General features: G+C 50.9%; 1 protein-coding gene across 1 annotated transcript in view; it reads right to left on the bottom strand.

Moving 5' to 3' along the window:
* Positions 1–613: 613 nt before the first annotated feature.
* DENND1A (DENN domain containing 1A) overlaps positions 614–26,085 on the bottom strand; it is a 581,826-nt gene continuing 556,354 nt past the window's right edge. Inside the window, exons 21-24 of the mRNA XM_042780373.1 lie at positions 20,456–20,544; positions 6,249–6,377; positions 2,875–3,133; positions 614–1,810 (exon numbers count right to left, since the gene is read on the bottom strand). Of these exons, the coding sequence (XP_042636307.1) occupies positions 614–1,810; positions 2,875–3,133; positions 6,249–6,377; positions 20,456–20,544 (1,674 nt within the window). The remainder of the gene's footprint in view (positions 1,811–2,874; positions 3,134–6,248; positions 6,378–20,455; positions 20,545–26,085) is intronic.

The raw sequence follows: 26,085 nt of genomic DNA, 5'->3' as shown, positions 1-26,085 counted from the left end.
TCCCTCTGCCCCCAAATCCCTACTGTGCCCAAAACAAGTGGAGCTTGGGGTGAAAGAATGGGTATGTGTATTGCTAAAGAGGGATTGAAAATACCCCACTATATAGATCACAAGGGGCTCAGGGTGTCCCTTACTTCACATCCCCAACCTGTCTGTATCTGGTGCAAGCAAGTGCTCACCAAGGGTAACACTGACATCTATGGCCATCGAGTGAAGCCTGCTGGACGGGGGCCATGGTTGAGACAGGAGAGAGGGGAGGAGAGGCCTTAAGGAGCCTCACTGTTCCTCATGGGAGGTTTCCAGAGGGAAGGTGGGTAGGACCTGGTCTGGGGCAATCATTGCCCCAGCTGACCTCTTTAATGCAAAACACAACCAGAGGTGCTGAGGAGGAGAGATGATGGGTGAATGGATGGCCAGAAGCTAAGTCGACTCCGAGACCCGATCTGGCGCCATCCTCCCGTGGCCAGACCTCAGAGATGGGCAGTGTGGAGGGGCAGGAGGGGAGGCAGACAGGGTCCCATCCCTGTCCACCAGCAGAACCTGGGCAGGAACAGGAGGCAGGGGAAGCAGAAGACCAGCTAACACGGGTACCATGGCAGGCCCAAGTCCGGGCTCACTCGAATGTCTCCCACTGCTTCCTGAGCTGCTCCACTGAGCCGGGGCCAGGGGCTGGGCTCACATCTTGCTTGGTTTTCCGTAACAAATCCTCAAAGGGGTCTCTGGCCTCCCGAGGAGCAGAGGGCTGCAGTGCCGGCTCCAGGCCCTGGGGGGGCCTGTGAGGAAGGAGTGGAGGGTCTCCAGGCCTCAGGGCCAGCCCCTGCTTGGCCTCGGCGGCCCTGGCACTTGAGCGGGCCAGAGGCAACGTTCGGATCCTTGAAGGGGTGACTGCTGGAGGGCCCAGTGGCTGCAAAGGGCTGGTGTGGGCACCTGCGGGCATCTGGCCAAAAAGATTGGGCATGGAGAGGGCAGACAGGTTGGGCTGGGATCTATGTGGCACACAGAAGCCAGAATTTGACAGCAGGAGACTGGGTGCAAAACCTGGCCCCAGGGAGGCAGGAGGGGCCCCGAAAGGCCCAGTGGGTGTAGAGAGCAGGGGCATAGTAGGCAGTGCAGTTGGCACAGATGGGACAAAGGGGTTGAGTGATGGCTGTGGGAATGGGGTGGGGGTCCCCATAGGGGGGAAGCTGAACTGTGGTGTGAATGGGGTGGCTACATTTGGGGCAGGAGGGACTGGTGGGAGGGTGCTGCCTGGCCAGGCTGTGTGAAGTGGGTCCAGGAGGGCAAGCAGGGCGTCACTGCCTGTACCAGTGCCCCCTGGAGCCAGGCTGAGAGGCTGAAGCAGTTCGGGGGTGCCATGGGAGGCAGTGCTGGGGAGGTGCCCTGGGAATGGGGCTGGGCTCGGGGTAGCTCGCCTTTCCCGTTCGGCCTGCAGCCACTCTGAAGACAAGTCACCAAGGGTGGTGCCAGCAGCCTGCAGCTTGGCTGGGCGGGCAGTGGGTGGCGGCGGCACGATGCCCAGCTCTGGGGTCTTCCTGCCCTGGGGCCGGGGGATGGTGATACTGCCTGGAGGGGGGGTGGGGGCCTCCTCCTTGTTGCTGGGGTTTGGGATGCTGTCCCGGTTCTGGGGCCTGTGGTGTAGTGCTGGGGAGCTCCCAAGCAGGGGTGAGGGCTTCTCAGGGGAGGCAGCAGGGAGCTTGCTGGGGAGGGCCATGTCATCCTGGCCCAGGCTCCAGAGCTTGTTGTACGGGTGGGTGAGCTTCAGGGCCACTGGCATCCCGCGGCTTCTCTCACTCCCGCCCAGGTCCAGCCTCTGTTTGGAGAGAGCGAGGGAGGCAGTGACCACAGGCTGACCCAGGATGGAAGGCCATTTCTATATCACTCCTGTATGCCTGGTGGGCCCCAGCACTGTAGCCCCAGGCAGGTGGGTAATCAGCTCCCCAGCAGACAAGGAGATGGGTCTCAGAGCAGTTAGGGACCTGCTCCATGTCACCCAGCAGAGAAGCCAGGTCTGTTGGACTCCAAACCCAGGCTTTTCTCACCCTTTGGCACAAAAGCATTCCAGAAATATCCCCAGTCTTTTATGTCCCTGGTTGCCAAGCAGTTTTAGGAAAGCGGCTCCATCTACAGACCCAACCCTTTCTCCTTTTCAGAGTGTGTGGGCCTCCTGGATCACCTGTGGGCCTGAGAGGGTGGGGCTCAGGGCCTAACAGAGAGAGCAGGAAGACCAGGTTCAAGTCCCTGCTCTGCCGTTTACAAGCTGTGTGACCCCGGGCCAGTTACTGCCCTTTGCCTTGGCCTGAGTTTCCTCATAAGCGAAATGATGAGAGTAGTCCCCTGCGGGAGGAACAGATGAATTCTTGGCCATGTGGGAGCTCTGTAAATTCCACAGTGAGACCTAGAGACTGCAGAGGCAGCAGCCCCCACTTGCAAATGAGGAAACTGAGGCACCAAGCAGGGAGGTAATTGATTGGAAGTTACACATGATCAGAGATCATACAGGAATAACCCAGAACCCAGGTTCCAAGGAGCCTTGGTGGGGATGGGTGAAATGTCAACTCTGCCAGGGCCAAAGCCCATGACTGGGCCTGGGCCTGGGGGTTCCGAGGACAGTGGCTTGGAGCACCAGCCCACCTCTGCCTGATGCTCAAACGGAAGTGGGGGCAGCTTTCCACCAGGCTCTGGCATCTTCTCCACTATATGGCAGACTGGTGGCAGGCCTGCCTGGCAAACTTACAGTCAGACCTCGCCCACTGGCTGAAGTCCTTGGGAAGGTTGCCGTTTCTCCCTTGGTCTCTTCCAATGTCAAATAGGGGGACCTGCTTCACATGTGGGAAGCAGCTGGCCCCTGTAGGTACTTTACCCACCTACACATACCTGATAATCAAAGGTCCCTGGCTGCTCCTGCAGGTCTTTAGGCATCCGAAGGTCCTCCAAGCTCTTGGCCTGGCCAAGAGGCTGCAGTGGGGCCTCCATGTCTAGGTTGCTGAAGATGTCTTCCAGGAGGTCGATGCTGGCAGCCCGGTCAGGTGGAGCTGGGGCAAGTCCCATGCGTTCCCGCGGTCGCTGCTCCGGACTCTCTGCCTCGTCACCTTCTGCACTGTCTGACTCCTTGAGTGTCTGGTATGGCTGCGGCCTGGGAGGAGACAGAGCAGGCTGGAGCTGCCCCCTGGAGCCTCCATGTGAGGAGCCAGCAGGCCCAAACTCCCGAGAACTTCAGCTTTTGAGGTGCATGCCCAGGAGACTTTAGGACAGGAGAGTGTCCTGGCCCCTTAAGTGCAGGACTCTGGGCTCTAAGGGTATGAGCTCTGCATTCAGACAGGCCTGGGGCTGAATTTGGGTTCTGTCGCTCACTGTGGGACCCTGAGCTAGTTGCTTTGGCTCTCACTTGCATTAAGGGGGCTCACTGTTATGTGCCAATGAGTTGATTCTGACTTACAGTGACCTTATATGACAGTGTGGAACTGACCCACAGGGTTTCCTAGGCTGTAATCTTTCTGGAACAGTGCCAGGTCTTTTCTCCCATGGAGCTGCTGGTGGGTTTGAAGCACCAACCTTATGGTTAGCAGCTGAGTACTTAACTGTAGCATGATCAGGGTTCCATGTGAGGGGGCCTGCTAAGTCCCTCTAAAACCACAACCCCTGCCATGTAACTAACTGGCTGGGGGGCTTGCAGAGCACTCAGACAAGGCGTATGCAATGGACCACGACTGGGAAGGGAACGCGCAGACACAAGACTTCCTGAGCCCACCACCTGCACCCCTACCCCGTACTAGTCAGTGGACGAGAAGCTGCATTCAGGCCCTATGAGTGGCTCATGGGGAACTGGGGAAGCTCTTCTGTGGGTAGCAGCCCAGCAAGTCCCAGGATCCTCAGAGAAAACTGTCTGGGCTTCAGCTTGTACCATGTTCCAGTCCTGGTCATGCCATCACTTGCTGTGGGAACTTAGGCAAGTCACTTAGCATCTCTGAGCCTCAGTTACAAAAGCAAATGCAGTGCCTGGAGCAGGCAAGCAGAAGCTGCTAACAGCACCAACAACCCACCAGTAAGTATGACTGTCACACGGGCTAGCTTTGTGCTGGCAGCATCAAAACTGTAGCCAAGCCCCAAGCAGGTAACAAACAACTCCTCTCATCCTCCTTCCCACAGGGCACCGCAGGCGCGTGAGGGAACCCTGGCCTCTGGTGGAGGCACCAGCCAAAGCAGCATCTCCTCTCCAAGCACTGACTGAAGCTGGCATTTGCTGGGGCCCCAAGGTCAGGCAGAGACCGTGCACCTCACTCTGGTAAAGTGGAGGAAGGGTGCCACCTGCTGGTTCCGAGCAGGCTCAGGCTGAAGGCCTACTTGGAGGGGACAACCAACAGTCCCAACTAGTGGCAGGGACTCCATCAAACTGAAGCAGTACAAGCAGCCCAGGAAGTAAAGCTCTTACGCCCACTTTATAGATGAGGAAACTGAAGCTCAGAGAGGCTAAACAACTCACCCTACATCGCACAGCATGTGGCAAGAGGTAGAAATGGAAGCCAAGTCTGAGAGACCCCAAAATCTCACATTCACTCAGACCAAGGCCATCTAACCAAGAACTTAAAAAACCCACTGCCGTTGAGTTGATTCTGACTCATAGCAACCCTGTGGGGGACAGAGGAGAATGAAATAACTTTTAATCAGGTCTGAGCACAATGAAGGGGATAAGGGAAAGGCAGTGGGCTTCTCAAGTCGAAGGAAGCAGTGTTCTTTTCAACGGATTATGCTTTAAGATGTGCCAGCTTTTTTTTTTAAACACAGGAAGGCCTATCCTGACCTCTGAGGTCATGGAGTAATGAAGTGAGCACTCTCCATTAAGTAATTAAGGCATTAATTAACAAAAAAAAAAAGGGCGTGATGGGGCTGAGCGCTGGACTTGACCTGCTGGCCTCAAGAGGTGAGAGGCCTTGGATGTCAATCAAGCAGGTTGCCTTTTCCTGCGAGGTGATTTTAAATGGATGAACATTTCTTATTCTAATGGTTCTATATTTTAATTAGTAATAGAAATAATAACTAGTACATTAGACCTACAATATCACACATAGTATTGCTCAGGACTAGACTAACTTTGAAGGCTTTTACAAAAATTTCAAGAGATTCAATTAGTGTACAGGAAGGGTGGCATGTCTGCTTGGGAGACACTGATTGGCCCCCACTTTCTAAGTGAGGACATCAGGAGGGGAGTGACGTGCCTGGGTCACAGGGGACTTGGTGGCAGGATAGGGCTAGGGTCCAGGCATCTAGTCCAGGACCTACTGCCCCTTGGGGATGGGACAGGAGGCAGAGAAGTCTGGGCTTTGTAAGGCACCAGGAGGAACCCACAGGCCCAGCCAGGCAAAGGGGTCATGACCTCAGGTGAAGCCTGACCCTAGGACTTCCACTGTGGTTTGGAAATGGAGAAGCTGGTGAGGGGCTGTAAAATGGCTGTAACAATGCACTTCCCAGAGGGTTGCTGTGGGCACTGTGGGCTTTCCTCTGAGGACAGTGCCCTTCCCTTACAGGCTCCCATTAAAAACGTTTGCATGACTTTGTTAACAAACAAAAATGACAAAAGCTGTCTCTATGCTCAATCCCAGTTCTGAAAAGCTTGTGGGTGGAGGGGCAAGAACTGGCAAAGAAAGAACTACAAAAGTTTAATTTGGGGGGATGGCTGGATTGTGGGGGAACCTTTTCTTTCTTCTCCTTGCTTTTTATTGCTATTGGTAATTAGCATGTGGTTTAGGATAAAAATAACAACTGTAAAAATTATCTCTAAGAAGCCAGGCAGCTCAGTAAAGCATTTGGGTGTGCTAACATGTAGGCACACATGCTATTAACAGGAAAGTTACTTTCTTTTATCTTAAAATCAGACCTGCCATCTCCATGGGCTTTCTAAGATGTGCTGAGAGGACGGGGGACTCTGGCAAAAGCAATCAGGGTAACTGTAGTGACCAACTCAATGAACAATTAAGTGCATTTTGAGGGGTGGGGACCCGTGCACCATTTCACATCACAGAACCCTGTCACTTCACTCCTCTGGGGAGCTGGCAGAATGGTGCCCCGAGAGTGCATGAAGGTAGCATTCACCCTGCAAGCTGGCACTCGGGCCCCCAGCAGGCAGCAGCTCAACACCCCTCCCCATACCAACAGCAAGCAGAACAGGCCACCCCCAGGGCTGCCATGGACAGTCACCAAGCCAAGCTCAAGGCAAGCGTCTCGTCGGGAAAATGGAAGAAGGAAGGAGAGACCATTCAAAGGGAGCGGAGAAGAAAAAGCTTTCGGTGAAGCCAGAGCTTGGGCCCTCTTGCCGCTGGCATTCATCATCAGAAGAGTCTTCAGAGAGGAAGACCGCGTAGTGTCGCAAGGGCTTTACCAGGCTGGGGCAGAGGAAGAGAAGAGAAGAGAACAGACAGTTAGGGGCACCATCAGGACTCTGCGGGGTGCGGTGGGGAGGACGACTTTGGAGGCCGGGCCCAGCCAACGCCCTTCCTGGGGCTAGGACTGATGCTGGGTTCAGCGCCTGTCCTGACCCTGCCCGCCTAGTGGACAGGATCCCCAGAGGAAGGCCAGAAGTCACCAGAGGCCTGGTGGGTCCCCAGGTGTGGGAGCTGGTCCCGGGTAAAAAAAGAAACTGTGAATTTGCCATATGGATCGAGAGCCTTAAACATATGATCTAATAATCTCTAACTGAGTTAACTCCACTTCCATTTACCTAGTCCTAAATGCAGCAAGAGTTAGACACACAGTTGTTCACCACTGCTCTGTAATAGGAAAAAATGGAAAGCAACCTATGTTTCCAGCAGTAGAAATCTGGTGAAATGAATTATGGTACAGTTGGATGAACATTATGCTCCCATCAAACTTAATATTTTTAAGGAATTTTTAAAAAATCAAGATGTAAATAACCAGAAGGCTGGCAGTTCAAACCCACCAGCCACTCCTCAGAGGGAAGGTTGGGCAATTTACTTCTGTAGTGATACTGCCTCGGAGACCCAAGGAGGGGTCGCTGTGAGTCGGGGCCGACTCAACGGCACAAAACAACAACAACAGCAGCATCCTCCTTCATTTAGTTACAAAAACATGCACAGAAAAAAGACTGGGAGGATGTGTCTAAATGTCAATGGCAGCCAGTGGGATTATGGGTGATTTTCTTCCTGCCTCTTAATACTTTTCTGTGTCTTCACATTGTCCACAATGAACATATCTCCTTCGATAATCAGGAAGAAAATAAAAAATAAAGAAGTTAAAGAAACAAGTGAGCCACGTGCAGGACTCTCGTGAGCAGGCCCTTTTTCTGATTAGTGGCTGCTCTCTGGAGTCTCCTTCAGATGCCTCTTCAGAGAGTCTTTTTCATCTGTGATGTGGAAATTAAATATTCATTGTTATAAAAAATACATCTCCCTTGTCAGCCACCTGTGAGCTCTATCTCTATAAACACAAACGCATACACAGCCCGGAGAAAGGCGCTGCCTGGCACCTATGAATTATACACGGGCCAGGGCCCGTGAGAGGCTGTGTGCTCAGGAGATGCGAACTGGATGGGGCAGACCGTGGTTCAAATCCCAGCTCCAAGGCTGCCTCGCCTGGCTTGTGTGCTGTGCAGGGAGTGGCATTCTGTGCCTCTGCCCTGGGTGATGGGGCTGTGGCTTGTCTGAGGACTCCTGGGGGGTTGGGGTGGAGTCTGGGGAGAGGGTAGGTAGGAGAGATAAGGGACTGAATGGAGCTGTCATCTTCCCCACTCCTGCTTTCCAACCCATGAAGTCTCCTTTGTGTGATGGAATTCCACTAAGATTTTATTTCAGGAAAGGGTAATGTGTCAAAGAAAAGTACATGAAAACATGGTGGGGGATAAAGAAGGAGCAACAACTGTCAGGGATAAACTGAGCCTGTATTTGGATGGGGCTTTGTCCTTATCCGTCATCACTGGTGCTAATCTAGTTGTTACCCAAGAACATGCTTTTTTACTAGACCAGATGCTGAACCCAAGCGCCGCAGCAGGCCAGAGCACTGTCACACCTGTGCCTTCGTTTCCTCACTGCGCTGGAGGTCAGCCAAGCAGAGTCCTGTCCTTGTACTTAAGTGGAGGCTGAGGCTCAGTGAGGGGAAGCCACTTGTCCAGGGTCCCACACCAGAATGTTGTGGGTTCAGTGTTCTATTCTTCTTCCAGCTGCCTTGCTGGGTGTTAGAGACGAAATACACCCGAGCCCTTCTTCGACCAGGAGAAGCATCTTCCTTCGGATTCAGCAGAGGCAGGAAGAAGAGCTGAGTCTGAGTGGTGCCCTGGCCAGCCTCTGAGCACGGCAGCCCAGCTCCTGCCACCTCCACTGCACCAGGATGGAAAACAAACCAGAGCTACAGGCTAGCCTCTCGGCTTCTCTGGGCCGCCCGCTGCACTTCACAGATACCATGCAATCCTGTTTTTGAGATGAGCTCCTCAAAAGCAGAGGCCTGGCTTCTCCTTACGCCTGCCTGGAGCACTGCAGTATCACAATGGAAGTTTGTTGACTGAACAAATGAACAATAAGGCAACACATGAACATGCTTCAGCCATTCCTGAAGCCCTCCACATCACGTCTCCCGTTGCCAGCTTGGGGCTGTGGCAGGAAAGTGTCTCCTCTCGGGATTCCACCATCTGTCCTCTGAGATGCCAAGACCCATAATATGGGACAATGTTTGGGGATGAGGGTGCCAAGTTTACAGGGGCAGGCGGGAGCCTTGGAAAAAATGTTTTAAATAATATCTACAAGTAGGGACTAGGCTAGGGAGCCTTGGTGGCACAACTGTTAAGTGCTTGGCTGCTAATGGAAAGGTTGGAGGTTTGAACCCACCCAGTGGCAATCTGTTTCCAGAAAGATGACAGCCTAGAAAACCCTCTGGGGCGTTTCTACCCTGTCACGTGGGGTCGCTGGGAGTCGGGATCGACTCCATGGCCCCCAGCAACTGCAGGCCCGGGATCAGGGGCTTTACCTCTGTTACGTCTACTCCTTGCACAAGATCAGCAGGAAGGTACTGCTGTACTGATTATTTATAGAGGATGAACTTTCTTTAGTCAATCCACCCATCTACCCGCGTGTCGTAGACTTTCCAAGTGCCTGTTGGGAGCAGGCCTAGTGCTAGCAGAGTATTGGGGATTCACTGGTGACCAAGAGAGAAGTGATGAAGGGATTCAGCCAGGAAGTGACTAGCAGGGATCCCAGCCCAGGGCTGACCACTACCAGAGCCCGTGTGCTCCCATCAGCTGGATTGGTGGAGGGCGCCCATGAGGGGGATGCTCCCGTTTGGGTCAAACTGAACAAGGCTCTGGGTAAGCACTTTTCTGACACCCGCCAAACTGGGCCCTCTCCCTTGGTTTTGACAGGAAGCACACGGCACAGGTTGGTGCATTAGGTGAACGCCACTAAACCTGCCAGGGATTTGTGACTTCAAGTGAGAGCACGGAGCTGGTCTGGGCCTTGGATGTCAGTTCAGGCTGCTGCAGTTCATGTCACTGTCAAAATCCAGTGCCTCCCCACACTGCAGTCATCAGGGAGGGGGCCGGGGTGTGGAGGCGGGGGAGGAGAGGGAGCCTCCATATCTAAGCTCACAAACTGTCTGGTCCTGCAGACGACTCTCCTGCCCAAGCTACTTGGGCAGAGGTTCGGGCAGGGGTCCAGGGTATCTTCTGAATACCTCACCTGTCTCTCGAGAGTGACAGGACATCCAGGTGAGACGTCTGCCCTGGGGTTTGACCAGATTCGTGTGTTTTCAGCTGCATGGATGATGATGGATGAGCAGTACTTCCAGGCTGGGCAAAATGCTGGCCACAGTTTCTTGTTAATTCTTCACCATATCTCCATTTTCCAAATGAAGAATCCAAGGCTCAGAGAGAGGGAGTCACTTGCTCAGGGCCACACAGCAGCTAAAGTAGAGCCTGGGATTGAATATGGATTGGCCTGACTCTGAACCACTACTCGGTCCTGACTGTCCCATTTCACAGATCTGAAACAGTAAACTGAGAGGCAGGGTATTTCCCCTCTACTCTTAATAAAAGGTGAGATTTCAAAATAAACTTATTTAAATTCAACTGTTTATGTTCTTTCATGAAACGTACAGTCAGATATTTGTCAGAGATAAGGGATAAACCATTGAAAACATCCAGGTTTAAGTTTTTTTGTTAGCTTAAGGCAGAATATATACATATAAATATATAAAAAGTGTACCTCTTGCCTCATTAACCCAATTCAGCTACTACCCTGCAGCCTGCCACCTACCACTTGCCTGGGTTTTATCGAACACAAAGAGCTGTCTGTGAAAAGGCAGGTCATGGCAAACTTGGCTTCCCAGCAAGGGCTGCTGGAGTCTCGGTGAGAAAGAAAGACCTGCTATCCGTCACTCTTCAGAGCCCCGTCATCTACCCATGGCAGCGCCCGCCTCTGCCCACCTCATCCTGCACCGAGTTACCATGCAGATGACTTCCCGAACCCTTTCTAATGTTTGGTTTAACGTGTCGCCGGTTAGCGCGCGTGTGACAGTGGTGACAGGCGCGGCTGTTCCTTTTTAAATACCATGTCAGAGACACGGCGTCGGGAAGTGAGGACGTGCTCTGTGGCTCTCTGCCGCACTGGGTATCGCAGGGGCTTATTTTTTAATGAGGAAGATCTGCATCTTGAGAGTTTTTTTCATGTGTCACATCGCGTGGACAAATCAGCAGCACATCACGCTGGCCCAAAATGAAATGCTGACAAATGTAGATATTTCAAATTTAATTGACATTTAAATGTACTTGAGATAAAGAAGGAAAAAAAATCAGCAAGGACTTGGTCTCCGGAGGTAATGAAGGGGAGCTGGTCACCATTTTTAAATGACTCATCTCAGTCCAGCACAAAGGATCTTTACTTTGTAAATGTCCTGGCTACTTGGGCATCCCTTGGCAACATGGTTCCTGTGGGGCCGATGAGCAGGGACAGACCCAAGGTGAGGCCAGGTCCTGCCTGCCTAGTGCAGGTGGGTCTGTCCAGCCTTCCACCATCCTCTACCTCCTTGCCAGGTGGCTTTGGTGAAGTCACTTTACCACCCTGAGCCTCAAATTTCTTTATCTGTAAAATGGGGATTCTACAACTTTCCTGATAGTCTTAAAAGAGTTAAATCAAAATATCTGTCAAATGCCTTCATGGTGGCTGGCACATAGTGAATGTATTTAATATTTTCCACTTGTCATGCTCCTCTGTCAACAGATTCTGAGCAATTTCATCCTGTGCCAGGTCTTCACCGGGTGTTCAAGGATGAACATGACAGTCCCTGCCTTCAAGGCTACAGAGTGGCCCTCAGCTGGGCGTATCATAAACCAGTTGCTGTTGGGTTGATTCAGACTCATGGCGACCCCATGGGGTCGGAGTAGAACTGTGCTCTGTGGGACTTCCAATGGCTGGTCTTCAGAAGCAGACTGACAGACCATTTTGCTGAGGCGCCCTGGGTGCACTCAAACCTCCAGTCTCTTGGTTAGCGTTAACCATTTGCACCACCCAGTCCCTGAGCTTATCATAGCATACCAGAACCATGAGAGAACCCTCACCCTGGAGGCTCTGCCACGCCCCCTCCTCTCCATCACCACGACACATTGCCCATGCTCCAGACCATACTTTGAGTGTGTGCATATATTAAAAAAATAGTAAAAGGCTCAGAAGCAGGATAGAGGGGCCTATCCCCACAGAGTGTTGATGCCACACCCACAGAGGAAGCTCCAGAACTGGATTGGAACTACTCCCTGAGTGAGCCAGGGTAAAGGTTAGGATGGTTCTCCGCTAGGAGGAACTGGAGACAGAAATGTACACAGGATCTTTGTACCTACAAATGTATATGCTGTATGTGTGATAAACATGGTGTTCTACTTAAAAACAGTAACAAGAAGAATCACTGCTGTGTAAGTCATGAATACCAATGAGAGACTTCTATCTTTCAGGTGAACTGGTCGTCTAGTGGGGATGGGCAAGCATGTGAGACAAAGTCCTTCCACCCTGTCAGGAATTTGCCCTGCCAGAGGGCAGTGGTGGCAGTGTACCTGCCTTAGGGGCTCTTGGATGAGGCTCACTTGGGAGGTGACATGAGTGCAGATGTTGCACAATGGCCTGGAGGTATCTCTGGAGTGGAGGGGGCACAGAGCTTGAGGTTAGAGTGAGGGTTCAAGAGAGGAGGCTGGCAAGGTTAACAGAGGTCAGGTCATGGAAGGCCTTGAACCAGAACAAGGACTGAGATATTCAAGGTAGGGGTGATGTGAGGTTTCAGGATGGCAGCAGGTAGGCCTTATTGGCTGAATAGCCCCTATCTCCTCTCTGTTGGGCTGGGTTGTATTCATTGCCTTTCCAACCTTCATTTATCCATCTATTCAGTTGTTTCTCAATCTATACATTCATTCATTCAGCAAAAATCACTCATGTCAAAATCATATGAACATACCCATGCCCTAAGCAGTTCTGCCGAGGCCACTGGGTGGACACTCACATAGGCAGAGAGGCCCAAGCACAGGACACTCCACTCTCCCGCTCTCTAGGTTCTTTGGTGGAGGGAAGATGGGGATAGGGACACCTTGGGACACTTAACTTTATCTGGACGTGAGGATGGGGCCCTGATAATGGTCTCTGCCTGCCAAGAGTCTAAGTCTGGGGACTGAGCCTGGGAACATGGCAGCATAGGGTGGGGCTGGGGGGCCCAGTCATTCCACCTGTTACAGCCAGCCTTGGCTTCCTCGTGTGTTGAACGGGATTAACAATGATGTCATGTGATTTTGGGGGGTGTGTGTGTCAGAGGAGGTTAGCTGAGAAGACACATATGGTAGTTACAGTTATGTGTCAACTTGGCCGGGCCTGGTTTTGAGTGGCTGGGTAGCTGGATGTAGTATTCACCATGATGAGACTGGTAGTCAACTTATGGTAGAAACTACTGTGAGCAACTTTAGGGATGTGGTCTGCTTCTAGTATATAGGAAGCAACTTTGAAGAAGGTCTCTAGCTTTTGGCATGCTTGAGTCCTGTATGTTGCTGAGTCATTATTCAGCAGCCTGCCATATTATCTGCCGACCTTGGGATTCTTAATAGACTTGAAGCAATGGCCTGCCATGTGCTTTGGTAATATTGGGACTGTGCCATTTTTATTTGTCAACCTTGGGCTTGTCAGCCTCAGCAGGCAGTAGACACTTGAGTGAAGAATGCCTTCAGCTTCACTGGACTGGGAGCAAGAGGCAGAGCTGAAGCCTAAGATCGAGAGACTTTTACCTAGCACCTAGAGCCTGGCACTTTGAACTCAAACTTTCAGCCTCCCAAACTGTAACAGAATAAACTCCTGTTTGTTAAAGTCACCCATTAGTGGTACTTATTGTTAGAGCAGCACGAGTAACCAACACAGTATGTGCGAAAGTGCTGGGCACGTAACAGGTACCTGAGAAGCAGAGATGTGGAATCCTGAATGGTGGGTCTCAGTTGGGATGGCAAAGCCTTTCAGAGTGTCTGAAGTTAGTAGTCTCGAGGACGGGGCATGTCATCCTGAGGCATTCATTCTAAAGATTGGGTCTTGCAGCTGGAACTAATTCCAACAATGGTGGCATTTCTCTGAGCGGCCAGGCAGTAGTGACTCCTGTTTTTTTTCTGGGCCATTTCAGGCTTTGGACATGGGTAGGACAGGGGTGGAAGGTGTCAAGGGAAGCTCCTTGGCAGTCCCCGCTGGTCCAGCCTGTGCTCAGGTTCCACATCTAGCGTGGCTTTGTCTCTGAGGCCCATAACCCACTGTTGGAGGGGAGAGGGAGAGGTGGTATGCGTCAGGTCAGGAGCCTCTTGCCTTGCTAATTGTGACTGTGACCTTCTGCTCAGTGTTTGGACTCCAGGCCACTCAGGGAGTGAGTCCTGGTGGTCTGCCAGGAAATAATGCTGAGACAGCTGCCCCCTACCCCCTGGGGCCCAGGGCCCAGCTGGTATCTGCGGAGCCTTGCTTTCTGGGCTGTTCATAGTTTCTGGCTTATAGAGGGCCAGGGTAGGGGAGGTGCTGCTAGCTTCATATTCACATCCTAATAAACCCTGGCACATAGTAGGCACTCTTTACATACTTGTGTTGTTAACTGACACTCTTCCCCCATCCCCAGAGTGCTGGGCTATATAAGCTGCAACCTGTTTCAATGATTCCTTTGTTCAGTCATTCAATAAAATTCCCCTGAGCAGAGGTCTAGGCTAGGCTCTAGTCCAGGAGCTGAAGTGTTAAAGCTGAAAGACACATGATCCCTGCCTGCTGGAGAAGCTCTCAGACTGCTGGGGTGTGTGTGAGAGTGTGAGAGAGAGAGAGAGAGAGAGAGAGAGAGAGAGAGAACTACAATGTGGATGGTATGGTCAGTGCTACATCAAGAGACACTTGGGACTGTGGCAAAAGAAGGGGAATGGGTAGTTCGTGGGGGAGGGGTCAAGGAAAGTGAGTGGTAAGCTATGGCCATCATTGCAGGAGGAGGAGCCTGGGGCCATAGATGGGGAGACCAGCAGGCTGAGTTAACTTAGCATGTTAGCTAGTCTCATGTGGGCAGTTTCCAACACTGTACCTTGGGATGTTAATAGACACTGTGTTAAAAAGGGCAGAGAGACTAACCGAGGGTTTCAGGGATGGTAAGTGGCAGGCCAGGATGCTGAGCCCCAGCCCAGAGCAGCTCCGGTCTGTGTAGGAGGGAATGGGGCTCTAACCACGGGTGCGGTGCGCCACAGTCTGGAACCTCTGGACAGCCAAGCCATGCTGAGCCCAGGTCTTGAGTGAAGTGGGGGCAGAGCAAACGCAGGACCTTTGCCAGAGCACGTGTGGGTGCAACTGGTCTGAAGAGATGGGACCGCAAAATGTTTGGAGACCTGGGCTTTGGGCAGAGCTCTCACTAAATGCTTCTGGCAGCTTCTTCTGATCTTATTTTAATCTTCTGGGGCCTCGGGTACTAGGGTCGTGCACTGCAATTCAGATGATCTTACTTCCATTCCTGAGCAGCGTGGGCTAGGCCATCCAGAACAGTCTGCAGTTTCTCCTCAGCTGCAAGCCTTCCTAATGCCAGTGATGCTCCTCTGGGTCCCCCAGACCATCGGTTCCAGGGAGCCCACAGTTCTGGTGGAAGTGTGAAGTGCTGTAAGTCCTCTAGAAGTTACTTGGCAACATGGAGCAGAAATCCTCCTATGTGACTGTTTAAGGGTCCAGGCTCTGGTGTTAAAAGAGACATATGGGGAGCTCAGCTTTGCCACTAACTAGCTCTGTGACCAAGGGCAGTGACAGCCTCTTAGCGCATTAGTTACTCTTCTATAAAACAGAGCTGACGATACCTATTCCCACAGATCTGCTGTGAGGATAAAATGAAATGGTGCTTTGCACATAGCTCTCAATTAATGGTAGTTGTTAATCATCCCATTTCTTGCAGTAATCTTAAATGAGAAAAAAGCTTCAAGAATTAAGGATGTTTACCCTGACATTTTCTGGAAGCAATCTAAATGCAGGGACAAGGTTAGGGAGACCATGGATATCCATGCAGTGGGATCTTCTGCAGTCATTCACAATCAGAGTTATAAAAAAAGGGGGGGGGGAAATCCTTCTGATCTGATATTGCAAGAGGTGCAGCTCTGTAGGATATACATAGGAAAAAACTGGAAGGGAATCTATAGAAATGCTAATGAGTAGTTGAATTAAAGGAGTGGGATTTAGTGAATTTGTCTCTTCCCCAATTTCCAAATCATCTAGAAGGCTATTGGATCAATTTTACAAACCGAAAAGAATAGATTTTTGGATGGATCTGACCAGGGTGAGTAGGGCCCCTGGTGGCTGGCTCTGGGCCATCCTTATTTAGCACAGTGAAACTTCAAATACCCAGGATGTAGCCAGTCAGGCCCCTTGTATGACTGGAGGGTGTTCTGTCTAACCCATTAAGGGACAAAAGGGCTTGGGCTTTGCAGGTGGTCAGGGCTGGGCTCATTTCTGCTATTCCAGAGATGGCAAGCCCTTTAACCATTGAGACTAAGAAGACACCCTGACCTCTCTGGGTTGCTGTGAAGATTAAACAAGGTGGTGGCTGCATGTAATTATCTCCATCTGTAGCTTCAACAACTCTGGCCCCCACTGCTGCCTCCCAGCAGGGGCTTGGTAGGTGCCGGCTGAGTGACAGGGGGAGGCATCTGGGAACCCCCCCCAGCTGTTCCCTGTCTTTGGCCTCCATCTGCACAGTGTGAGTGGGGCAGCGATACTGATCACAATGCTGCCTGTTAGAATTTGCTGTTAACATGCTCAGCTCCTGTCCAAAAGGTTGCAAGTTTGAGCCCATGTAGAGGCAGATCAACTTCCAAACACTCAGCCACTGAAACCCCTATGGAGCATAGGTCTACTCTGACACATACGGGGTTTCCTTGAGTTGGAGTCAGCACCACAACAGCTGGTTTTTATTGCCTCTCTCCTAAGCATCAAGTTAGATGGGCAATTCCCCTCTACCAGGCCAGCAAAAAGGAAATAACTTGGGGCCCAGTGGCATGCACACTACTGCTGAAAACAACCACGGACCACCTTTAACTGGTGGGAAGCTGTCCTCATCACAGCCATAATAGGTTCTTAACAAAAAACGTAATGGTGGAGAAGAAAGGGCGGGGACTTTGCCATCCGACAGCTGGGTTCAGAGCTGATGCCATCATTTTCTAATGCTGACACCTAATGCTGAGCCTCAGTTTCTCCATCTGTTAAATGGGAAGCCACCTCCTGACTTTCACACTCGCTGTGAAGAAATAAAAGGGCATTTAACGGATGTTCAGTAAACGTTACTCCTCTTTCCTTCCCCAAGTAGAAATCACCCAGGCAACAGTGGATGCTGCTTCTTTGGCAGCGAGAGGTCTGGAACAGCTCTGATTCTCAGCTCTAGGGAATCAAGGGGAAGGAAGGGGTGCTGAGCAACTCATCAGAGGACACGGAGCTGTCTCTCTGGGCAAAGTCAGACTTAAAGTGGAACCCATGGGCACTGTCCCATGGAGGGTGGCAGGGTGTAATGGAGAAAATGTGAAATTAAGCAGAGTGCTGAATCCTGGCCCTGCCACTTTCTAAGTAGATGACCTGGGGTACACGGGGCAATCAATTTCCTGAGCCCAAGTTCCCAGTCTGTGGAAGGAAAACTATTATCAACTTAAGAGGTCCTAGAACACAACAGGCATTCAATCACACTGCCTATCAACTGGCCTCTAACCCATAGCCCCTTCTGCCTGATCCCTCCTAACCCTAACGCTTACCCTAGGAACTCCCCCAGGCATGTCATCAGCCTCACTGTGAATAACAATGAAAGTAGCTGATCCTTCTAGAAAAGAAATATTAACTGAATATTAATCAGCTGTTAACTGCACAACAGAGGACATGATTCCCAGACATCTTTCTGATGTGCTCGTCTAATTGCAATCAAATGGTTTTAAGGGACTAGAGAATCTACTCTGATTCAGGAAGAGAAATGGACCCTGGAAAGTTTCATTTTGGCAAGTGGCAAGTCAACAGAAGACTCAGCATGAGGACTCGCTTTAAAAATCCCCTGTACCTCACACTAGCAGATTTTCAAATGTATTTGCTGAATGAATGGATGCTTGGCTAGATAGACATCAGCTGGAAAGAAGAAGGGCACTTCAATGGATGAATGGGTTGGAGGGCCGATGGCCGAAGGCACAGGGCCTTGAGGAATCCCTGAATGCCAGCCACTGCAGGAGACTGTGGACACCATCTCATCCTTAATCAGAGCCATCTTGCTGTCCACAAGTTAATTACTTAATGTGCTATGTGGAAGTAAGAACTGGAGCAAGTAGTCAGGAGGACTGAATCTCCCTCCTCCACTTCAAGGATCCTGCATCTATTTCTGCCACCCAAATCTGCTGCCCTTTGATATTACTGTTGGAGACAGAAATCCGTGCCTTAAGAAAACCCAGGCAAGATTAAAAGGCCAGGCACTGAGTCCATGTGCCTACCATGGAACCACCCCCAACAAAGGCCCGTTAGGATCTGGCTCCTGCCTGCCAGTTTGTCTCCCAACACAATGCCGACAGATTGGTGGAGCTGGGTTCTGTCCTCCCCAGAACAATATTTTATGAGGAGCCTGTTTTATTAAAATATTTTCCGCTGGATGCTTCCTGTGTTTCAAGACGTTGGTCGTGCCAGCTGGAGCTGATGACAGTTGAGAAAAACACATCCAATGCTGTTGTGACATGGCATTTGGAAGTGGAGGAGCACGGCAGGGGGTGGGAGAGGGCAGCCTGGGAAGACGCAGGAAAGTGCCTGTGTTGCACCAGAAACGTGTGTGGCATCATGGGAGAACAGCATTCCCCTGACATCACTGAGAAAACGTGAAAAGGAAAGAAGCGCTTGGAATGACATCCTGAAACAAACCTCCATCTCCTTGCGGGCCAGAGGCTGTGATGCAGAGTCACAGAGACCCTGCCGTTTATTTTCTAAGCTTGCCAACCCAGCAAACTAACCACTGGGCTCCCGCTAGCTCATTTCAACCCCAAAGGTTTCTCAAACAGAAATAAAAAGAACATGGCACTTTGCAGAAAGAAATTGGAAGTGATTCTGACGGAGTCCAGGCCATAACCAGGATACTGGGATTTTCACACACTGGCTTTCTGGCACACAATAAAGTCATCCCCTAGCACTGGGTCTGAAAAAGCAACAACATACATAAACATGATAAACAAGTTCAACCTCTCATTGGGAACCTGGCTACAGAATAGGTAATGCTTTTCTGTGGAACGTGGAGTCCTGCTTGTCTGCAGTGATTTAGTGCAGTGCAGGAAAATCTTGGCTTTGGATTTCAAAGATCTACAGGCCCATGAGCCTATCTCCCAGTATAGTGTCTAAAGGGTTTGCCCCAGTTTTAAAGAGATGACTTTAAAGAAAAGTGACAAAGTTCAGAGTCACTGTAAAGTTCTCTTTACAGTCACCGTAAGGAGCAATCTTTAGGGTCTGGGGAACGCTGAAGCTGTGCAGCATTTTCTCCACAAGGGGGCAATCATAATCCACGCCAGCCATTGCCAGGGGTTCGCTCCCTTAACATTTCCTCCATCCTATTGTGCAGAGCGGGAGCTCTGGTAACATAGTGGCTAAGGCACTTGACTGCTAACCAGACGGCTGGCGGTTCAAACCCACCAGCCACTCCTCGGAAGGAAGGTTGGGCAATCCTACTTCCGTAGTGATACTGCCTCGGAAACCCAAGGAGGGGTCACTATGAGTCAGGGCTGACTCAATGGCACATAACAACAACAACAACATTGTGCAGAGCAAAAGTTAAACCTACACCCAACTCTAGGCACTCTTCTCTTCCAAATTGCACATAACTATGCACCCCTGACGCACACATACACACACTCCCAGAGCACTTGGGATGGTTTGAGGAGCTGCATGGGTTCTGTAAAGACACACTCTCAAGCAGCACTATAATGGAAAGCAGAGAATTCTGGGAGAGCTGAAGTGTATCACAGCCAGCCCTAGACCACGGCATCACATTTCGGAACTGTTTCTTCCTTTTGGCTCCTTTCCTGGTAGGACCTGCCACCGCCCTTAACTTCTTTCACTGAGAACTTTTTGGAAGATGGAAATGAGGGGCATTCTTCTTTCCTACCCAAGGGACTCCAGGATACTTGGGAGAATTTTTATGATTTCCCCAGTAACCTTGGGCCAGAGTGATTCATGTACTTTGTTAAGGCATTGCTGGAAGCCAGCCTATATGCCTTGGGGTGGAAGAGAAGCACTGCCTTCCTGGGCTGGAAGAAGTGCCACTTTCTCCAAACTGGCCCTGAAGTCAGGCAGCTGTCTGCACCTTTAACCCTTGCCCCATTGAGGTAACTCAGCCTCTGGCCACTGCTTATATGTGTGCCTCCTTCACATACCTCATCTCTCCAACATCTACCCTAAGCTGGGTCCTATGCTCGATATTGGGCACAAAACTCAGTGACTGACCCAGAGTTCCTGGGTCTGAGGGGAGGTAGGAAAGAAAAATGATAATGACTAAGTAAATGCAATGGCACAGGGGAGCACAGGGTACTGGTGGGGGGGACGGTAGATAAGGATGGTCCTGTGTGTAACTCTGAGCTGCAGAGACCTTGGGAACCACCAGGACCAAGAAGGTGGTGACCCTCCTTAAATAGGTTTCCTCCTTGACCAAGTTCTTAACTCTCTCCAGCTGACTCTACATCATTAGCATGAGAAAGGGCTGGGGGACATTCTTGGGAGTCTGTCCAAGTACCTTTGGGATTCACCACTCAAAACCCAGTCCAGGCCTGGTTTTCTGGGTTCTGGGGCCTCCTGCTGGCCTCCTGTTGGTCTAACAACCGGAACCAGTAGAAGCCAACACTGAAGATCAGGCCCTGCTCCCCAGATGCTTCTTCGGGAAATGCCCAGTCTGGGCTCCTGCTTCACAAGGCGCTGGCCCCACAGACAGAAGGGCGGGGAGTAAGGGGGTAGGTACTCACTGCTCAGGGCTCGGGACAGATGTCCTCCGGCCTTCCACTGTGATGTTGCTCTTCGGTCTCTTAACGACATGTGGACGGGGAGGGCGGACCTAGAGTGGAGACAGGGGGAGCCCCCAAGAGGGAATGAATTGGAAAAGCTGCTCAGAAACATCCTGAAGATTTGGATAAGCATCCCTAAAAGGGACCTTTAGCGATTTTCAGGATGCAGGGTACAAAATCCCCTTTCTTATGGCAACATTTCCACCTAATTTGCAGCATAAACTGGAACTCAGAGGCCCACTCAGAAGGAGAGGTGGTCCTGAAGAGCTGGTTTCCTCATCTGCTAGATGGGGGAGTTCCACAGGCTTCTTCACAGGGCTGCTATGAGGACCCAATGAGATAATGTCTATTCAGGGCCCAGAACAAAGCGCCCTCACTAACAAACTCCCCCTGCCTTGCTCTGGGAGCCAGATACAGGTTTTATACAACGAAGAGGTTCCACTCCAATTTTGTTTCTGGAGTTCATTCACATGCTTATTTTGCTCCTTTTACAACTACATTGCAGGATGCCCATTTTCCTATCAAACCGGGGGAGAAAAAAAGCAAATAAAAGCATTAGAGGGTTCCAATAAAAATCATTTTCTGTGTCCCAGGGCATTGGATGTCCAGTACTCCTGAGCAGGGCTCAGCCTGGACACCGCACACCTCACGTGGCCATGTTCAGCAGCACAGCTCCAATACGAGGGTCATATTGGCATATTTGAAAGTGAAATACACAGCTCCCTAACCCCACAGCCTGGGCTGCAGTGACAAGATAGGTTTTTTTTTTCCCTGGCCTGATGCCTCTGAAAGCCAAGATGAGGGCCCAAAGAAGGAGACACCCTTCCTCCCCCCGCCCCTGAGTTGGTAGTGGGGCTTAGGCTAAGAATTTCTAAGGGCGTTAGAAGGATACTCATCTGGTCCAATCAACATTACATGGCTTTGAATTTAGTACTGTCACCTCCAAACAGTTGCAGTGCCAGAGAAGGGCAGGGAAAAGCTGAACCACAAAATTTTATCTGTGAATTCGATCTTCAACAAAAACAATGTAAGCTCCTCAGTGTGGGGGGCTTGCTTTCTCTCTGCAGATAAGGGGCCCAAGGCAGATAGAAAGTGCCACAGTTGCTGGATTTTGTGGACAAGGCAGCATGGAGAGAACACATACACAGTTCATTTCCTATCTGCCTTCATCCCTGAACGGCACCCTCACCCAATTTGTAGAAGACACAGCACAATGGCTTAGGAACACACACTGCAGAAGTTGGCTACGTGAAAGGTCTTCACAGAATCTCATCAAGTCCTCAGGTCTCCGCATGTCTGATCTCAGCCTTCCTTGGCAAATCAGAGATATGGTACAAGCCAAGTGTACTCCACCCCCAAACTCACTGTCTTCTTCTATGAGGTCACTGTGAAGCCTGAATGGGATGATGCAGGGGCTCCATCAATGCCCACCCTGCTTCTCTTTGACCGGGACTTTCCCATCTTATCAATAATGCAAAGAAAACCCTTAGGTGGGTGGGTGGGGTCTCTAAACTAGACGATGATGCCCTTATCCTGATCCACCTCCAAGCACAGTGCCTGGTATACAGTGGCCACATGGTAAGATTTTGAAAAACAAATGAATGTTGCTGCTTGGAATCTGAGAAGACACGATATATGTTACTATTCTTATCATTATTAGAAGAGAGCCTGCCACACAGCGGACATTCAGTCACCATTTGCTGAATAAACGAATACGTGAATGGATATTTCTCCCACCCACTCCAACTCTGAACTGGTTTCCCAGAGCCAGAGCCAGAGCCAGAATCCTCCGGCAGCCTGCTTAACAGGATCACCTGGCTGCCATGGCCCCCAGACATTCGCCACACAAGCGGTGTGCAGGTGGGGCGATGAGACCTTCTGCCCTTGTCCCGGGAGACCCTGGCTGGGGTTTCAGGAAAGGTCAGATATTAGGGCCTGTCAGCTTGTCCCTGCACACGGCTGCTCCTTGCTACAATAAAGGCGGGTTAAGAATGTGAACTTGTGGCTGAAATGGGGGGATTAAGTTTGTGGCAACTTCGACTGAACTTGCAACGTGGTGAAACATGGGGAAAAAGAACAACAGAGCTAATTAGACGAGCTGAGCTGTCAGAGTGCCGCTGAATGGCTCAGCGCCAACAAACAAAAGGAATGGGCTGGCAATCAGCAGGATCGATGGAGGAGACTGCTTCATTAGGGATGATAAAACAGACAGAGCTGGGAGAGGGAGGGGGAGGGAGGGAGGGAGCGGGCAGGAGGGAGGGAGGGAAGACACAGCAGACCCAGAGACAGGCAGGCACCCGCACAGTCACAGACAGACCCAGAGGCACACTCACCTGATTGGTGTGGACAGAGCCACACACAAAATGGCTCTTACAGACAGACAACCATTCAGAGCCACGAACAGAGCCACTGACACATCTACATACACTCTACCTCACAAGTATACATCCACCTCTTTGGAGGTCCAGGTAGGAAACACACACACACACACACACACACACACACACATACACAGCTAGAGCCACAGCCAGGCACTGACACATGCGGTCAAGATGGTTTAATTAAGCCCAAGTCAAAAGATAATGCCGACAACCAGCCCGCCATATTTCAGCCATCACATCCATCTTTCTGGGGTGCTTAGGGAGGGTGGGGGCTAGGGATAAGGGGACAAAAACCACACACAGACAAGAGTGGCTGGCCCCACCAGCTGGAGGATACCAGCAGCGCCCGGGAAAAAAAATGCTAACCAGGGATTTAGAGCTCTGTTCAAGGGGGACTTGAGGGGAAAGTTGGGAAACCAGCCAATTCCCCACTGGATTTAAAACCTGAGAAATCTAAGTCGGCAGGGTTAAATGTGTATTGAATACAAAAGCACCACGCACATTTGATTTTAATGGCGAGCAAGAAATAATAAATACAGAGCTTATAAAGTGGGCCGACTGCAGCCTGGCGCTCCCCCATGTGCCCCAGCCCCAGCCCCTTAGTACACGACACACTGGCAATGGTTTCTTCTGCTCTTTTTCTTTCTTCTAAAAAGAAAATCCCAATGCTCTGCTAACGTCTGAACTTCAGCCACAGGTGCCAGGCTACAAAGCTGCTCCCAGGAAGGTTGAATGGCTGGCCCCCTGATCCCCGCCACCCCAGGCCACATCAGCCCAGGATGCTTGCAGCTAAGGTGGGCTCAATGGGACCCAGGGATGGGACCCCTCCTGGCTCCTGACATGGAAGCTTGCTGGCCTGCCTTCTTTGAGGTCCTTGAGAGGTTCCACATCCACTTTCTCCCAAGTTCATACCAAGTGTGTAGTGGCCTCACTGGCAATGCTTGCATGAGTGTACGTGGAGTGAACAGCCCCTAGGGACCTGGGAATGCAGAAAACACCAACACTCTAGGACTTTCAAACGAGTCCCTTAGTGACTCTGCTTTGCACTTGTTTGGGGGGTATACGTGTGCCCACTTCATACCAGGGACGGCATTAGGCACTATACATACATGACCTCATCACCCTTGTGAGAGGAGAGTTCCTAAACCTATTTTATGGAGATGAAACTAAGGCTCTGAGAAGCTAAGTGTCTTGTCTGACACCGCACAGTCAAGAAATGGCTAAGTTGGGATTCAACCAGGGAAGGCCTCTCTGACTTCCATGCCCAGGAGAGCTGGTCCTAGCAAGCTACCTCTTTAATGTGCCTTAAACCAAGGGAGGTACAGCTCTGAGCACCAGGCTAGTCATTTCCTGGATAAGCTCAGTGGTGGAGGCAGCTGCAACTCAGCGTTTTCTTGTGATACTCTTTGCCATCCCAAGTCATCAAGGGCCAGCAGACGTGGCTGGACACACATCTCAGTCTTCACACGAGTTCCCACACTGGTGAGACAACATGGAGTCCCATTATCTGTCTTCAAGACTCAAATTTATACAAGGAGAGCAAGCCTGCCCTAATCATGCTTTCCAAGAGATTCCCTGCCTATCCCAGATCCTAGGCCTTTCAAGGGAATTCTGAGAGCTCCCCACTGGGTGACTCTTAAGGGGAGGTGGCTTGGTAAGGAGAGAGGAGGGGCAGTGAAGAGAGGCAGGCCTGGGCCCAAAGGCTAGCTTGCTCTCATCACCTCTGTAGTTTTGGCTGCACATTGGGGAAACGGCATTTGATGTTGAGAGCCAATAATGATGGAAGTGCCTAGCACAGTCCCAGGCAAATAAAAGATATTCTTTCCAGCTTGGCAACCCTCCAGGACCTAACACTGACCTACAGACTCTATGGGGAGCCCAGATAGCTGCTGATTAATTTTTTTTTTTTTTTTCTCATTTGAAGATCCTGCCCTGGTCCTTTAGACTAAATCTGTCTCTATTTATGTGAAGATGGAGGTACCAGGAAAGGAGCTCTGGTGTTGCAGCGGGGAAGGCATTCGGCTGTTAACCAAAAGGTTGGTGGTCTCAACCCAAAGCTGCTCTGGAGAGCAAAGATGTGGCAGTCTGCTTCTGTACATATTTACAGCCTTAGAAACCCTATAGGGGCAGTTCCACTTTGTTCTATAGGGTTGCTATGAGCTAGAATTTACTTGATGGTAGTGGGTTTGGCTTGGTTGGAATACCAGGGAGTATAGTATGTTGGAAAGAACATGGGTTCTAGAGTCTGGAGACCCATGTGCCAGCTGAGGGACTTGGGTTAAGTTTCCAAGCATCAGTTTTCTCATCTCTAACATGGGTGATGATGACATCTACTTCCAGGCTAATGTGAGACTCAACTAGGATGATGGGCCTAAAAACGATTTTTCATATGTAAAATCCTACAGAAACGGTAGCTGTTGGTAAACTGGATCATTCCTTAGAAATTGTCATCCTGCTAAGAAGAGTAAGCACTACTACTGCGTGTCAGGCACCGTGCGAGGTACTCTACAAATGTTATCTATGTTCGTTCTCCCAGAAACCCCTCTATGAACGAGGGAATACGACAGAGAGAAGGTAGGCACAGAGAGTGGGATCGCCTGCTGGAAGTCACAGACCCCCAGGGGGAAGTGGAGTCCAGATTCAAGCTTAATCGTGCCCGCTTCCAAAGCCACACTGCCAATCCCTGTACCGTGTCTCTCACTGAGTCACAAGGTTCCGTCTAGAAGGGGGTATCTGTCCCCAAGAGTTTGTGTGTGATTTTTGCTGTTTGTGCCTTCCTTCCAATGACAGTGAGCAGACTATTCCAGGCCTTGACAGCTGTCCTCACTGGAATTTGACTGACATACAGGATGTATCCATCCCATCTTAGACTCCCAGCTGCTACAGGTGAAGGCATCTTGGTCCCTCCAAAGCCCCACACCAGCTCTCTCACTCCCCCATACAATAGAAAAGGCAAGGCAGACAGTGTCATAGAGTGTCCAGCATCCACACAAAGAAGAGCCACCACCCAATCAAGGCTGGGTGCATGCACCGGGGGTTAGAAACAAACACACAGTCCAGCCTGCTCACGCCTTGGCCTCCACACCTTTCACAAGATGGATTTGGACACGTGCATTTGAGAGGGTGGGAGGGGGTAGGACACCAGTTTGTGGGGAAATCTGATCGCAGCGGGGCGGGCGCCCTGACCCCTTTTGCTTGGCTACAGGAGCC

The sequence above is a fragment of the Orycteropus afer genome, unplaced genomic scaffold (assembly GCF_000298275.1).
Source record: "Orycteropus afer afer isolate SDZICR_OR568_19922 unplaced genomic scaffold, OryAfe1.0 scaffold00037, whole genome shotgun sequence".
Taxonomy (NCBI): domain Eukaryota; kingdom Metazoa; phylum Chordata; class Mammalia; order Tubulidentata; family Orycteropodidae; genus Orycteropus; species Orycteropus afer.
Note: the sequence above shows the minus strand (reverse complement) of the source record. Positions and strands in the feature narration are given on the sequence as shown.